Source organism: Hetaerina americana, unplaced genomic scaffold, assembly GCF_022747635.1.
Source record: "Hetaerina americana unplaced genomic scaffold, ioHetAmer1.1.p SCAF_6, whole genome shotgun sequence".
NCBI classification, from domain to species: Eukaryota; Metazoa; Arthropoda; class Insecta; order Odonata; family Calopterygidae; genus Hetaerina; species Hetaerina americana.
Window position 1 is genome coordinate 91,930,520 of NW_027287205.1, and position 18,006 is coordinate 91,948,525.

Here is an 18,006-nt window from a genome sequence, read left to right on the forward strand (position 1 = left end):
TGTTTGTAAACTATACATTGCAAAAATCCTCAAATGTCCTCGGTAATCTAAGTATGCAGGTATGTGGCTTCACCTCATAATCCAGAATTTTTCAGCCATCCTTATTCAATCTTTTCTGAATTGAAACTTTTAATGCCACCATGATTGGCATGGAATAGTATTCACTTATATGACTATGGATAATGTTTATTAGTCTAAAAATGAAAATCAGTATCTTGAGAGTAAGGATCATGCAGAAACTGATATAACCATGGCCGCGACAATTTCATTTTTCTGCTAGACTATTGAAGGGAGTCAACTTATGGCTTCTCAAACTTTGAAATCAGTAGTTGCTATGTAATGTCCTTAAACACTAAAATGTGGAAATTTCAAAGGGTAAAAATCTTAAAGCATAAAAAATTCAATAAACACTAGTTAAAAATTTCCAATGCAGCATCTCCCACAGTTCTTTGTATACTCTGAAAATCCTTTGACCTTCTAAAAATAAAATTACATCAAAACCAAATGCAGTGAAATTAGTGTATTCTTTTCAATTATGAAACCAGTAGATTTCTAAAGTGGGTGGTTTGTGTGACACCCACCTCATTAAGAGGGTCGTAATTGCATCGGTTGATTTTGCTATGAACCTTAAACGTCTCAATTTTGTACATTATGCATTTATAAGTTTTGATAAAAAACAAAACACCATCTATGAATATCAAGACAGAGTTTTCCCATGCCAAAGCCATATGTCAAGGAGCATTGACTAGCCACAATAACACAGGAAAAGATAACAGCAGAAAATTAAAAATATCTTGCAGACATTGAATAATCAGGTATTTATGGCCTTATTTTCAGTGGCACACTATACTGAGAAGTTTTTAAAAATTTAATGGACTTAATTTTCCATTAAAAATGTACTCATCAAAATGCTTAACTCATTCAGCCCAGTAAAAAACGTTGCATTCATAATTTTTTCTACTTGCGACAGTTCACTTCCATATCTTTTGGACAAATCTGATGATAAATGCGAAAATTATTTATTGCAATTCATGTGAAGCTCGCCATATGAAATTATTGGCTAATTTGGTTTTTATGATTGATAGGGCAAGGTTTTTAGCATCAGACATTTCCTCCAAGCTTCCAGCCCTTAAGCAAATTTAGCCTGACTCCTTCTCCCTATTTACAAGGCTGCAAAATTATTATCACTCCCCTCCCCCATACCCAAATGTTAAATGGTGAAGCTAATCCGTGTTTTTTCTTCACTGCTACTCTTAGGTGAATGGATGAACATTCAAAGTCTTTCCAAACTATTCTCATGGACAATTTAGTCATTGGCCCTCTTTAAACCTCTCTTTCATTGACTTTCAGTACCTGGGAATAATATACAATCCAAAACACTTCCCCTTTCTCTCCCCTGATAAAGAATGCAATTAACAAAGAATCAGAAGGAAACGTTCACAATAATGTTTTTCAACCAGTTCATGTACTTAAACACTGAGGCCCTACTCAAATTCACCCACAAATCAGGTTTATGGCAAACTGCCATGAGGTCAACCATCAATCGTGTGACATGTATGACAAACCATGTCAATGTCCACCAAAATGAAGCAGCCGGCCACTCACTTGGGGGTTCTTGGATGAAAACTTAAGAGATTAGCTGCTGTGTGAGTGCAAGTCTGCAAGCTACATGAATAATTTGGAAACTTTCCTAGTAGATTAATTGCTGCCCCATTGTAGAAAATATTTTACAAGTTGTGGCTTTCAGTGAAGGAGGGAGGGATGCCCTTACTGGGACCAAGGGATGGCACATACATTGGCTCAATCAGATTCATGAATGTCTCTTCAATTACCAGCAAAGATGGTACAAAGTCGAAGAAACTGCTGGAGATGCTGCACTGTAACTTTTAATGGAGTCATCCGCTAATGCACATTAAAATGGCAAAATTTTCAGAATGTAAAAATCATTCACAATAATTGGGATCCCAGTCAATGCATAAGATATTTACACTTTGAAAATTGTTGCAAGGTGGTAAGAATTCAGATAAAAAAGTTTTAAAATAATTTTTGGGATCCACTCTGCAATCAGAATGCCTCACCCTACAATTCCATTGAGTTGGTAGTAAGCTAAAAGAGTGGCCACTTATTTCACAATATCTATGCATGGTTAACAAATAAAATCTGATGAATGCAAAATTTAAGTAGTGATTCCATAGGTCATCAGATACCAGTTTATCCTGAAAGAATTAGGTAATAATTGTTTGAATATGAGGTGAAAATAAGTGGAAACAATTTAAAAGTATGAATGAAAATATTATTTATTATGTGCATATTTTTAGGAAGACAAAATCTAGTGCAAAAATGAACGTTCAATGGTTGACATATTTATGCCTATAATTTACATTTTTGACAAATGAAAATATCCTCTTAGCAAATTTCATCGAATTTCTTCCGCTGGCCATTTTTGACAAAGGGTGTTGGCTCAAGGGCTTGTAATTTTGACTAGCATAGCTTTGACACTAGGAACATTAATGTACCCTTTTCACAACAAAAGGTAAACCTTACATGACAATTATAATTACTTCTTCATCATTACATCATTTACTTGAAAGAGTCAAGAGTATATAAATGCACCTGAAGGTGTGAAATAAATGGCCGATGAAAAATTGAATGCAATGCAAAATGAATACTTTTTGATGGAGTGATACAGATGCAAGATGGTTATAGTTTTGATTGAGAATATTGCTCAAAAACTGTAGTGGTGGTGGAAAATGATGCCTTAGCCAATTAAGATATGTGCACACCTTTTCAACATTATATTCCTATTAACTCTTATCATGAAGGCTTTCGTTAATCAGCCCATTTAAGACAGTAAACAAACAAGCAATATAACTTAATAATAAATAAATGTATACTTGTAAGGTGGAGTAATCTAATATTTACTGAAATGAATGCAGAATAATTTTTACTTACATAGTTTCCACTTTTCAGAGCTTTTTCCATGTCCTTATTCATGTCATGATGATCCAAAGCCATAAACAGTGTATTGACTACTATACATAATGTAATAAACAATTCAACAAATGGGTCAAAAACAATCAATGCTACAATCTCCTGGAACTTGAGCCAAGGCCAGCAGCAGTCCCACACACAAAACACGTCAATGCCTTTGATGCAAAGTGCCAGTAGTTTTTCTTTTAATTTTGGACCTTCATCATCCTCATCTGTAGGAAAATAATAAATAGAAACTGTAGGAGGTATTAGTAATGGTCCTTCAAACCGTTTGGGAGATTTTAAAAAAGTACCTACAACAGTTGGCTGATTGACACTTGGTGCCACTCACCCATTGCAACCTTCTCCTCTCTGGATAAGTAAGCTAGTGTCATATTATGCATAGAGATTATAAAATAAATGAATTAGCAAACTTTAAGCAAAAGGGTGAAGAGAGCAGAAGGGTAGCGATGAGAGGGACAAAAATTTCTGAAATGCTTCTTTAATGAATTCTGCAACAGAAATAAAAGTGTGTACTTGCAAACAAATGTGCTACTTATATTTATATGATATTAGCCGAAAACTGCAAGAAAATTTGCTGAAAAGGCCATTGGCATATGAAACATTTTTCAAATACCAATGAATGTAAATATTATGTAAGCAGTGCAAATTTTAGGCATGGCTCAAAAACACTGATCAAATCGGATTTATGGAACAAACATTCTTAGGCCAAAACACTTCATGAAAATTGTGCATGAAATCTTGCATGATTTTTAGATATTATTGATGATATTTTTTCACTGATTAGCAATTTTTGGAAGGATTGGAGTTATTAAAAACTTATTAGTCCAAAAATATGAACTCTGCATCACTAAGTGGACCAATCAATACCTAATGCATGTCGCAGGAGACAATTAAAATATGATACCTCTTCCTAATATTGGCCCTAATGAAATGAATAATTTGTATTTTGAACTACATCATTAATACTCATTCCTATTAAAAAAACATAACAGAAATTTCAGCTAGTGTAACCAGCCATACTGCCTATGCAACTATGTCTAGCTTAGCTTATGATCTGCAACATAAAGGGAAATTTTTGAAGGAGAAGGCATAATTAGTAGGTTTCTGCTCAGCCAGGGATCTGAAAAAAGAAGCACCTTCCAGGACAACTTGCTGAAACAATTTCCCTTTTGTGCAGAATAAGCATTTATGGCCAAGTGTCCAGAGAAGCCTACTTCTCCAGTTTAAATTGCAATGCCTGGGATGGAGCACCATGGTGCACAGACTGAACCAAGTATTTCAAGAATGTCTCCACAGAAATCCATTTCATTCATACTTAGAGAAGTTGACTCATGATCATTACAAATAATTAATATATAGTTTTTCCCTTAAAATTTGATAAGATATTAACAATTACAGAACAACTGTGATAACTCCACATAGAAATTCTAGTAGGAATGTCTTTTGTTTTTCTACAAAACAGGTAAAAATAATAATGTGTATTAGCTCTTCTCATCTGTAATGCAGTTTATATTGCATCTTTCCTCATTGAAATCATTATGATTTTCTGGGCAAACGGCTACAGTGAAATGGCTGATTATGGTCAAATTCAGCGATGACACAAAAATATCAGGTTTGCCAAGGAAATCAAGGTGACTATTTAAATTAAGTGATTGTAGAATGAAAGCTGTACAAGTATTTCATATCATTGTACTGCCAATTATTATGTGAATTGTATTAAACAGCCGACACATTTAAAAAACAATTGGTACTATTTTTGAGTCAGTTAAAACTCTATTAAAACATTAAAAGGGTCATGTGGAGTTATACAATAAAAATTGCTTAAAGCAAATCAGATAAATACAGCCATTTTCCTCTTTTGCCAAGGATTATTCAGGGACCTGAAAAGCCAATGCTGTAAATAAATCTAAAAGTTAAAGGTACACTTTTTGACAGCATCACACAAGCACATAAGAAAAATTCAGCTATGCCAACTCCTTGAAGCATGAACCTTGATATCAAAATTCCATTCAGTCACAATTTTAAGGACTAACTTTTCAAGCATCCCCAAGTTACAGCCTAGTAACTGCTTTTTATAATGCATTTGTCTGTGCATATATAACTAAAAACCATAGGTGTAAGGGTATTTTGTGACCTACGTATTCTGAATAGTAATGCCAGTGCAACGTATGTAATGCATTGTGAAAATATGCTTCATTATAAATAATGAATTATTTGAATTTTTCAGTTATTTTGGCATTTTTGACTCTATATCAAAAAATAACACCTAAGATTTCTGGATATAAAGTTATGAACATAAACAAGAATAAAAAGTACTGAATTATCACTTTTCTTCAGGAAGTGGCTTCACATAGCCTCCACTCTAGTTCCACCAAAGTAAAGTATAGGTTTACATTGATCCTCCTGAACGCTCCATTCTTGCATGCAAACTCAGGGATGACATACTTTTCAGGATATGATGACTGTCCTAACCATTTCTCTGAGGATTGAAAGTGACATCTTAATGATATTTGGCTATTTGCAATGATCCTGAGCTTGAAAAACAAACAGGAAGAAGGGCTGGCATCAAAAGGTAAGCAAGCTTGGCAGTTTGCACAAGTGATTGCAGATCTTGAAGCTTTACTTTTTGACCAATATAAGGAATTAAAATTAAATTTAAAATACTTCGCTTTTCCACATAAACCACTTTTATTACTAGCTAGGTTTCGTTTTGGTATAACATCATCAGGTCAATGCCTAGGTTTCGTTATACCATAACAAAACCTAGGTAGCAATAAAAGTGGTTTATGTGGAAAGGCAAAGTATTTTAAATGTGATTTCAATATGAAGAATTTCCACCAAGTGACGCCAGAAACTGTTTCATTTACCAATATAAGGAGCACTTTCATGGAGCATAGATGCATATGAGCAGAGATGAAACCATACACAAGTAAGTTACAATGGTATTACTATGAACACGTGGTTCCATACTAGGAATCATTGATATTGTGTCATCTGGTTTTCATTGATGATCTTACACCTTGAATGTTGAACAAAATAACTTTTTCAAATTTCATTTAGTTATATCAAAATTAATATCATTTTGACTTTACCTATTTAACCCTGATTAGTATTAAATTGGTGTAAAAATCATATATTATTCATTTTATGGAGACAATTTTGAATCAGTTCAATTCAGATGTGGCACCTACAGGTACTATAATATTATTGTACTTTTGGATAAGCCTAGAGCTAATAGGGGAACATTTTTATTCAATCCTTGCATGAATGCCCATGTAATTGGAAAATTGGAAGCAGATCATAATAAATATGTATATTTATATTTTTATCATTAAACAAACACTGTCCTTGGGTCATTGGGTCATTATTTCCCCTGAATAAAAAAATTACAGATTTCACTACATGTTACTTCTTCTGATATGTTATTTCATTTCTTAATTATTTGTTAAGAGAGAGAAATTTTATATTTAACCCATGTGAAAACACTTCAGATACTGCCAACTTTACTGTCAGAATGTCAGGATGACTAGTGAAGGGAGATGATGGACAAAATGAACATGAACACTCTACTGTAGAATTCACGGCCACAAAGGCAGCTGAGGGAAGTGATCAATATGCAAATGAAACATCACAAACAATAGTGACCATAATACTAACAAGTAAGCTACATTTTAAAGAATATGTAAGTTAATGATTTTTATTGAAACCACCGATCAATTTTATTTTATTATAAATATTTAAAATTTTATCATTCCACAGACAGTCTTATATTGCGATCACAATACTGAAATTTGGGTCCAATGAAGTAGGTAAACCTACATTTAATAAAAAATGAAAAAAGGACGATTCCAGTTTTTATTAAGAAAAGGGTTTCTCTTTTGGGATTCAAGCTACATTATTTTTTACCCATCCTTAGTATTTATGCAATAAAATTGTAACAAAATTTGGATGCAATAGTTTGTCCTATCCTAGGTTGAATCCTTTCTTTCAAATGACATGAGATATTTTATTTTGAGATGTAATTCAACATTCAACATGCTTGTGTGTAAATGACAAATTTCTGGACAATTAAATACATTATCAGTATAGCATATATTTCCATAAAGAGCTATAATATCACAAGAAAATACCATTTATTTTGTGCATTTTATTTATGCATCAAAGAAAAAATAGGAAAGCATGTTAAAATGCATCCAATTCTTATAAGTCCTGACGGGATGCTAAAAACACTATTTCATCAGTACAATTGGAATATTGTGGTGTGAAATGTCAGCATTGAATCAAATTGGATAAGACTAGAATAAGGAAAGTTCTAACTTAAAATTAGTGAGGGGAAAACTAGCAAAGGGCACTAAGGGTTGAAAATTCAGCATCATATGACTAATGGTACAGTTCTTGATTTGCTCAAGAAAAGTCTTTACAAAACCAAGAAATTACCAAATAATGAAAGGATGGCATTATTAAGGGCATTAAAACTTTTGATTCACAAATTATAATTTTTATCCCACTCACTGCAAAAAAGTACCGTTAGGGTAAAATAATAATGATATACTTCTTTTTGTTGGCCAATTAGAGTCTCAGAGGTTATCAAATAGCAATTTAACAAAAAGTTTAAATCACTTATTACAAAATTCTTAGATGCATAAATAATATTTTTGAAAGAGGAATGCTTTTTATCTCATTCAAATATTAGGAATTGCTTGCCAAATTTGTGTACGTAATTAGTTACATATACATTGATGCTACATGATGGGGTACTTTTGCACATGGAGTTGATTTATTTTCAATAATGAGAACATAATCTTTTTGTATCGTAGAGATGAAAAGCTGAATTATCAGGGAGAAGTTAAAGGTATTTGTTTGTAAAATACCTGTACAGCATAACAGTCATTTCTCCAAAACAAAACTCCATAGGATAGGTGAGAATGAATTTTGGAATAATATGTTAGCATTGGATTTTCAGGAGAAATCACATCAGTTTTTCTGCACAACATGAAAATACCAGGCGGTACAAATTTTGGTACAGGTGTCTTTAGTGTGAGTTGTCCAGTCTTAAGTTTTAGACTCAAGCTTATACACAGGCCTAGAAATTTGGTTTTGAAATCGCAAACTATAATCCTTGCTGTCAATTCCATTAGAAAGCTGGAAATGCAAATCAATGGTGCAAATCAAACATTGAAAATTTAAGTTAATATGGAAAGAGAACTATGAAACTTGATGCACTATGATGAACAGATAATTAACGAAGGCATTCACGGACACTGTTTACAACTTCATTTGAATCAGATATAGTCTGATTAAAACAGGACATCTCTGCTAGTTGGTCAGAAGTCGTAGCCTATTTGGTATTCTGCTTAATTAGGTACCATGCAGATTCCATTGAATCATTGGATATATATTTATTAGACCATCGCTAATGGATTTTATAAACTTACATAATTAGACTTTGAACTTTTTTAAGTCCAATGGGTAAACAGCCTATATGTAATCTGTAAATATGCTTGAGAATTCATTAGCTTTATCTTACAATGCAGTGAATGTGACCAAGCGATCTCAGGTTTCATGAGATAATCAATAACAGGAGTGTTTGATGGAATTAAGAGAAAATACAAGTTTGGATGAGATGGATGTGTTTTGAAGGTTTACTTAATCTTTACCTGACCAATATTGTGTAAGATGGATAGCTGAGTAATCAGAGTCAGCATAAATTGTGATGCAAAACAAGTGATCACCCAAGATGGGCAGATGAGGAGTCAATGAATCTCTAAAGGAATATTTGTTTGAAGTTGTAATGTTGTTAAGCACACAGAGGCCAAATGAGCTGAAAGGGTTTATGAAGTATATTACTTAGGAGTGTTGAATATTTTATCAATGTTCAAATCTTCAAAAATAAATGAAACTAGCCCTCCACCTTAACAAAACAATAAAGTACTCTCTAGGCTCACCATATAAGCAGATACATTGCTGCTTGAGATATATGGTAGATAATAACAGCTGAAATGTTTACTTTGTGGACCCCCATGCTGTGCTCAAAAACTCTAACAGCGCAGGTGTTGCAGTTTAAAAGAAGAACATTCAAAATATGGCCAGGAGGAGATAGCTACCCCAACAATTTAGTAAGGGAACAATAGAAGGATGAAATTAGCTATGATTAGCTGGATGATTAGAAATTCTTTCGAATTTGATTCTCTGATATCTTAATTTGTCACAATTTTAGGCACATACAAATTATATTGTGCATACATATTTTATTGTGGATTGAAAATTTTCCAGGTTAACTTACAAAATTCGATGCCTTTCCAGATTTTTCAGGTCAGTGGACACTATAAATTGGCCCTTATTTCTCCAGAAAAATTCTCTAGAATGATATGCATCTGTCCAAAAAGAATTGGATGCTAAGTATGTAAAATATAAACCATCACCTCTAAAGAATGTACTCAAAGTTACACAGATTTCCCATGGATTAATAAATTATTTGAAGTAATATTAATTATCACACCATTTATTTGCAATGTCAAAAAAGCTGGAATTACTCCACTGAAAAAAATAAATTTGAATTAATGATCAGATTTCAACAATTCTTATGATACAAATATCAAATGAATACTTCAACGCCAAATCTTTTTTATGAATAATCTGCTGGTTAACTTGGGTTTGATCTATGAAATCACCATGAGGCACATACAATCAAACACTATGCATAGTATTTTCCAAATGGAATTAGGAAAAATTTACCTTTGTGATTTATTTCAATGTCCATTAAAAAGCATAAATAGTAGGCATATGAATGTACGAGAACTGACTGAATTAGTTATTATTGATTAATTGAGTGCCGGCTTACTTTCAAATAATGGCCAGGATCTAACTGCACATGAGGAATCATTTGATTATGCCAAACATGAAAAGTTTCACATTGAAAGTAAAGCATTATAATAAACATTCCTCATATGTATATGTTTGCAACAATTGACTCGTCATACATGTGTCATACAAGTTTAACTGTGACTTGATAAAAGCATTATTTTTTGTAGCATTTGAAACACAATCTGAGGTGTTTGAGGCGAAAAAATGTGTATAATTCAAGCATAGCTGCATTTCATATTAGAATCACAGTCTTGATAAAGGAATCATATTTTGCTAACAAAAGATTCATAAGTAAACTAACTCAAGTAGAATACAGAGTAAAAAGAAACATTACACCAGTGGCTGCATCTCTGCACTCTAAAATTCAAAGATTAATAATACCACGAGTTCACCATATGCTGTCAAATATAAAGATAAATACCATATGACAAGTTAAAACGAAGTAATATCTCCATTATTATAGCCTATAAAATTGATTTTAAATATAGGACACTTGACCAAAGTATGCTTTTTTATATGGTAATGCCTTTGTTATTATAAGCTATTCGAGGAACTATGCAACAAATTATGTTTTAAGCAGTGTGAACATTAAAAGGCATGCAAACTTCACTATTCTTTAAACGAAATGGCTTGAGTAGACATCTACACACTAAATATCATATGTACACCATAATGTTATTCATTCTTAGATATTTGACACACTAGCAAAGCTACTGACGTGGCATGCAAGTAAGCACAAGCATTATGCATCTGCAAGTATGAAATGGTAAGGTTATATAGCGCTGGAAGGGTGCTACTCTTAGTAATAAAATACAACGGGTAAATATTAGAGGGTGTCAACTTTTTAAGATGCATATGTGTATACAACTGATGCAGGAACAAATAACATAGACAAGTTTAAATATCAAAAAATGATTAATCCTTCAGTATTTGAAATAATACAAGTGTTTTGATTAATTATTACTTGAAAACAATTGAAAAAGCTCATATCATTGAAACTTTCAAAAAGAATCCTGATGCATAACATTTTAAAGGTCAAACACGACTAATAAAATCCTCAGGTCAAAAATTCAAGGACCTAGAGAGGAAAATGTTGAATAATTAATAGTTAATAAAGCATTAAGTAGCACAAGCCAAAAATATAAATTATTTTCAATTAATGAAAAGCAATAAGAGCATAGAAGTTAGCATGAAGCAAGACTTGAAAGCTACCCACATTTACGGTTCTGGAAGAATAGGATACAGATGAAGAAATAGTGAACCTGATATTACTCATGTGAACATATCAGGTCATGGAAAAAGACCGAGTTTAAAGGACCAACATTCAGCAACAGTTGTAGAAAAATAGTAAAAATGCAAGGTTATTACATATTATATATTAATTAAAAGGAGTTAAACAGATAAATAAATAAAATATAGATGTTATGCAATAAATTAACCTTTAGTAAACTCTATACAGTACTAAATGATTTCATATAAATGGCAAATTTGTATTAAGTTTCTCTCATGGATAAATATTTCAAAAGTCACTCACTGCACCATTCTCAAAAATGTTATATCAACACTACAATGAATAGCTGTAGTTTAATTAATTCCTTAAAAGTTTGAGAAGAGTATTATTGTATTGGAAAGCTAATTTTTTAGAGTCTCAGAGTTAAAGAACAAAAATATTAAATAAAATAACCTGAGAGTAACTAAAACCGCTGAAGAATATACTGCATAATGTATTATGAAATTTATCGATGTAATTCGGGATGTGACTTCAAAGAAGGGCATTCCGCAATTATCTGGTAAAATCTACTGACAAGCCACAACTACATATTCACTGAACTTCAGAATTCAATTCCATTTCACAAAAGAGAAATATTCCTTAACTACCTAGCCAAGTTATCAAAAAATTGTGGAATAAAATTTTATTTAAATGCATTGTTATTATAACTTCAATTTAAGGCAATCAAATGCCATGGAATAATTAAAGGGACGAAATTATTTATATCATTTAATTGAGAAATTAATTAATGCATACATATAATAAAAATACAAAACGAAAGACAACAAATTGTGTGTTTCTTATGAATCATGATGCAAAATTGTAGCATTAATTAAAATGAAAATCTAGGGATGATATTATATTTATTTTTTTAAAATATGTAGTGATAAATTACAATGTCCAGTGATTTGCTAAATAGGTAATAACTATTTTACTGTGCATGTCAAAATAAGCTGTCTCCTCAAATTGTACAACTGTTAGTTATTATAGAAACAAAGATTAGTATAATGAAATAAATTCATGTGTGTTGTGTGTATATGTGAATATATATATATATATATATATATATATATATATATATATATATATATATATATATATATATATATATATATATATATATATTCACACACACACGTGTGTGTGCGTGTAATGTGACGGAATACCCTTAAATAATCATTCATGCCAAAACCTAGTTTTGAAAGTGGCCAAGTTATTTGTGGTGTCACAATTTATTTAACTTGTTGAAATCTACAAAAAAGCTTAATACCATGATAGGGTGGTGAGTGGAATGAAATTTCAGACTCATAAGAGAATTACTATAAAGCTATATTCTAAGTCAAAACTCTATTTATAATGGTAATGTATCTGTGACATTAACTATTGCATCAGACATCTAAACTTACAATGGGGCATATAGGAGATTGGTGTTTGTGGGCAGGAAGTCAATAAAGGACAGGAGTTAATTCCACAGTCATGTTGCTATAAGGAAGTATTATGACCTTCAATGCATATTATATTAAAATAGTTAATAAAATATCTCTTTCTTTAAATTTTTATCAAGGATATGTAATTAATTTAACTGTGTAATAGTAAGTAATGTTTTGAATTCAGTGATTACAAAATAATGGATCATTTATTTGAAATAGTTGGGGCTAGATCCATTTAGGATGCATGATACATGCATTCATATATAGATGTCTTAGTGTCCAAGATGATAAATTATAAACAAAAATTTTAGCCTGTTTAGGAAGTCATAATCAGACTTTTGTTATTAAATTTACAATGAAGTCCTTAAACCCAAGTAAGAATTAATTAAATGGTTGCAATGACAGATTCATTATTCTACAAAGTAGTTACTGCTTGTGAGGGGCTGTTGAATAATCAGCTCTATAATGCATGACTATGGCAGACTTCACCTGCTCCACAAGCAAACGTGGCTGTCACATACAAGGGTGGTCATAATTGTCTTCAGAATCACTTGCATTGTGTTCAAGTTTATTGCCTAACCTTCTTACACAGATTGATAATGCACACTATTAATTATTTCTGAATGAGCAATGTGGTTGGCTTGCATTTAGTCACATGATATTCAGCAGTCTGAACCCTTCCAGGCAATCCATTCATATATTCCATTCCTTGATATTTTAGACACAAATATTAAACTAGTTCGGCATATTTTGGCTCATCCTGCTGGTATATTCAAAGCAGGTTCAAATATAGTTTTGGTTTTTGCCAGTATGCCTGCAAGCTTGATTGCCTACAGCAAACATAAAATGATCTCACAACTAAATGGAGCCCAGTTCTCTCCACGAATTCCCAATTTACATACTGCAATACAGATAAAAATATCAAATCTCAAATTTCTCATCAGCCCATTTTTCTATTTGCTGCTCCATTTTTTAAAGAAATTGAGCAATTCCTGACTTTTTCCCTATTCTCCTAATCAAGTGAAAGCTGTGGGCTGCTCCTGTCATTTAGGTGTTTCAATAAGCAAACTTCTAACATTATCATGAAACTATTGATACTTTCCCACACCTGATACACAACCATGTTCACCTTGCAAATGCAATTGGTTGACTTCAAGGGGAACTAAAAACCAAAGTTTCAAAGTGATGGTAACGTCAAGTCACATCTAAGCAGCTTGCAATATCTCAATATAAGTCAGTCCAAGCTCATTTTACAAGCTCCTAATTTCGATTATAGATACTTTTTCTTACATTGATATTTGTGCTGTGTGATTTCTCCAGTTTTAAATACATTTCATGCTTGTAAACCTGTTCTAATTTTTCATATCAACCTAATTACACTCAAAAAAAAGCTCAATAATTTGGCTCATAATGAAAATAAATCTCTATCCATTCATTAACTCCTGCCGACAACATTGCATGAGTGTAGGTTGGACAAGGCTAGTTAACATTGACACAGAGAGACAAAGAGCAAGAGCAGTCCAGTTGAGAATAGAAACACACAAGTGGTTACTCACCAGCATGCTCACTGGCGGCACTCTGCCTCCCCGCTGCCTGCTCTATGATGTCATTGAGGACCATGACATCTGCAAGAGAGATTGCAAACCATCAGTCAACTCAGATAAAGTTGCAAGGTCCAATCAATGCAAATGTACATTCACATGAGTGAGTACCCATAAGCACATGTACACAATCATTGTTCTACCTTTGGACTATTTAATCTACTTTGGCTATCCCCTACCATCCCATGAACTGCGGGAAAAAAATTCAGAGTTGAAACAGTGCTGAATGTGTTATTTGCTCACAAAAAATATTTCCGTTTCCAGGAGAATGTGGTTAACTTAACATTATTAGGAAAAATGCAATTTCTTAATGGACACAAACTTCAACATGTTCTAACACCAATGCATTAATGTCATGGGATCATTAGGTAAAGATTAGTACCAAGTGCCAGCCTATATTGTATTGCATTGTACTAATCAAAAGCTATCTGAAGAATGGAGAAGAGGCATTGGCCAAAGGGAAAAAGACTAAGATGTGCTTTAGATAATGTGAAGGGGGGGAAGAAGAAGTCACCTCTGTGGGTAATTTGAGCCAGGCGGGAGAAGGTGGGAGGAGGTAGAGAGAAGCTGTGAGGAAATGAAGAAGGAAAGAAGGCAGGGGGGAATAAGAATCAATATATGCAAAAGGAAGTCCATGATGAAATTCTACACTAATGTACTAAGAATTTTCAATACCTAAAGATAATTTTTTCCTGAATCAACACTGAATTATAATGAATGTAATGATTGATGCCGCCACTACATCTTAAGCACAGAAGTTCTGCACTGTGTATGTAACAAATGATAACTTGTTGACAGCATTAATCAAAATAACAAAATTTCTTCTTCTTAGCTTCTTAAGGCCTCTTTTGATTGATTATATTAAATAACATGTTGATTATTTCAAGAGAGCAAAACAAGAATAAGAAAAACATTCATCGCAGCTCATTGCTTTCAGAATGTCCAGTGTACTTCATCATACATTCATTTATTGATGGTACCAAAGTCATTATATTCCAAAGTAAGAAGGCCAATAAATCAGTGAGTGAATGCCATTGAAATAATTCAAAAAGAGGCAACATATACATACTGTTCATATGAAGGCAACACATAAAATACACCTGAGTTTGAACACTTAATAAAGATGCCTGCGTGATTCTCAATACTTCTTTTGTTTTTAAGATCTCACACAAATACACTGGTACATGGAAATTTTATTATCCTTATTGCCTGGGTAGTTCACCTCCCTCAAAATGATATTCTTATGGGAGTATTGCTCTCCTCTTGTACCGACTTGGAAGAACAATTTCCACTTGAAGTGCATTAATATTAGGTGAACAAGTTTCATCAGATTATTAATTTCCTGCACCCTCCTGTCTTGTCAAGCCAGCAACTTACTGGATTTGGGAGGCAGTGAGAAAATGAATGAGGAGTCATATTTGACGAGAGATGGGGCTTGCCAGAAACTATGAGCTACCCCTAAATGCTACATGTCACACTGAGGTGTGTACCAAGAGGGTTTTGGAGGTGAAGTATGAGGGAGCTGGGCGGGAAGAGGGGACTCCTGATGTATGTAAACCACTTGCACTGGCTACCACTCCTCGCTGAATGGCCAACCTTAGGGTTCAGCACAGTTTTCTGTTGTTTTCATCCATGCTTTGTGGTATTATCTAGAGAGCTGTTGGAAACAATAAATTCTTTTGTGGAGTATGCAAATTTGATTAAGATGTATTGCAGGTTGGTCAAGCATATGTTTCAGTAAGTCATCATCAATATTCCACAAAAACAGGTTGAAATTTTCAATTATTTTTCAGAGTAGATTTAATCTTCATCGATGGATAAATAAATGTAATGGAAATAATTCTGAACATTTGAATTTATTGGACATGATGTTTGTTAATCATGGCCAAATTCCATGATGAATTCATGGCTGGAAAGAAGTTTCTTGCCAACTTATGATGTTTCTTTGTCCAGAATAATATTTTGAATTGAAAAAAAAATTGTGATTAAAGTGTCATAAAAATATGGGATTCAAAATGTACTGGGGTCAAAGGATTAATCCAGGAACTAATGAAATATACTGTTACCATATACTGTATAATAAATATGCTATGACTATTTTCTAATGAAATAATATAAAAATATACGTCACATACCTTTCATATCTACTACAGTTTGGTGTTGTGCTGGTTCAATAAAAGGATTATCTAAGGAATGCTTGGTTTTGGTGCCACCATCCTCACTCTCCAGAGATGATTCCTGTGAAATATGCATTTAAATTCTGAGCTTTGCCAGAAGTATCAACATGAATATTATAACAGATGAAAAGATTAAGGAATGCATTAGAAGCTTTTCCAATTGACAATATTCACTTTGTTGAAAAAACCTTTTGAAATTGAAAAGGCTATTTGAAATATTAAAGGTTGGCATATTTTGAATCATCATATTAAAAGTGGATGATTTAAAATACCATATGACCAATGGTTTAATGTCTATTTTGAATTAAATATCAAATAGAAGCCAAGAAATACTCCAAAAATTTATATTGAGCCGCCAGTGATTTGTTGTGGAAAAATTTTGATTGCAAAATACAATGGTTAAGTAAATGTTATGACTCATAGAAATTTATAATTCAATGGTCATTAAAAATATCAGCATTTTCCTTGTAGCACACATGTCTCCCAAATTACAAAGCACATGCAAAATGCCATTCAGTCACAGGCCAGAGTTGGAATCCACATGGAATCTGAGGAGGACGGCAGGAATGGCAAACATGATTATTCAGGGGGGCATATTGTTATTACGTTAGGAGGATACTGCAATGCATATTGTAATGATGCAAGAACATGGAACAATGGAAAGAACAGGCAATTTAAACTTTCATGATTCAAAATATCATGAAGAGTGAGAAAATTGTAAAATTTACAAAACTTATCAGCAGCTATACATTTTGTTTAATATGCTTTCAATAGTTACTCACTGAATCTTTGTCAATGTACTCTAAGTTGATGGCAGGACCAAATACTTCTCTTATTATGCTGTCTATAACATCATTCTCAGTCCCAATAAGTTTCTCACTCTCACTCAACCATGGAAGCATGTTTAGAAATGGGTTGCTTTCAAACTGATTAAATGGAAAGACTGACATAAACTGATTGATAAAGATGGTCATGCAAACAAAAATACACATGCATTAAACATGAAGATTACAAAACATTAAGACGGGGAATAAAACATGCAATTGCTATTAAACACAAGACCAAATAAGTAATGTTAATCAAGGCCATATCCAGCCCTGAGAATTCATAATGTTATAACATAAGCATCAAAATTTATTTTAAATTATGTCAATGTCATAGTGAAATAGTCAATGAATTAAGTGCTGGATTTAGTACAAAGAAAAAGAATTCATCAGTTCTTCTTTCATTCAATATTAAATATTAAAGGTGAATGATAATTTGATAACTTGAAAATAGTCACCATTTCCATTAATTTATTATTGTTTGAAAAGACATACGTTAGAGTTTGTTCTGGGAAAAGAATTAAGGAGAAAGAATATGCTTCATGATTAAACTTGGTAGAAAAGAATCACTTTCACTGAAAGAAATTTTAATTACAGAATTGTCTTCCTCATTATGCTGTCATTAGATAAAAGTAGTTCCATTTATTCAAAGGCATGCCTGTGGTAGGCATTGGTACTATGGTCCATATTAATTTAATAAAATTAAGGTTACAAAAACTTTGTTCAGCTGCCAAAAATACTTCAACTTTGAGTGTATTTTCATATTTACTATAAACTTCATTATTTTGTAAAAAAGCATATCATTGAAATCTTTTATTGAGTCATGAGAGACATATTACTCCAAGA

General features: G+C 32.6%; 1 protein-coding gene across 1 annotated transcript in view; it reads right to left on the bottom strand.

Moving 5' to 3' along the window:
* Positions 1-18,006, bottom strand: part of para (sodium voltage-gated channel paralytic) — a 115,003-nt gene that overhangs the window by 36,313 nt on the left and 60,684 nt on the right. The window contains exons 12-15 of the mRNA XM_071594272.1: positions 17,119-17,262; positions 16,295-16,397; positions 14,115-14,183; positions 2,953-3,203 (exon numbers count right to left, since the gene is read on the bottom strand). Coding sequence (XP_071450373.1) covers positions 2,953-3,203; positions 14,115-14,183; positions 16,295-16,397; positions 17,119-17,262 — 567 coding nt within the window. The remainder of the gene's footprint in view (positions 1-2,952; positions 3,204-14,114; positions 14,184-16,294; positions 16,398-17,118; positions 17,263-18,006) is intronic.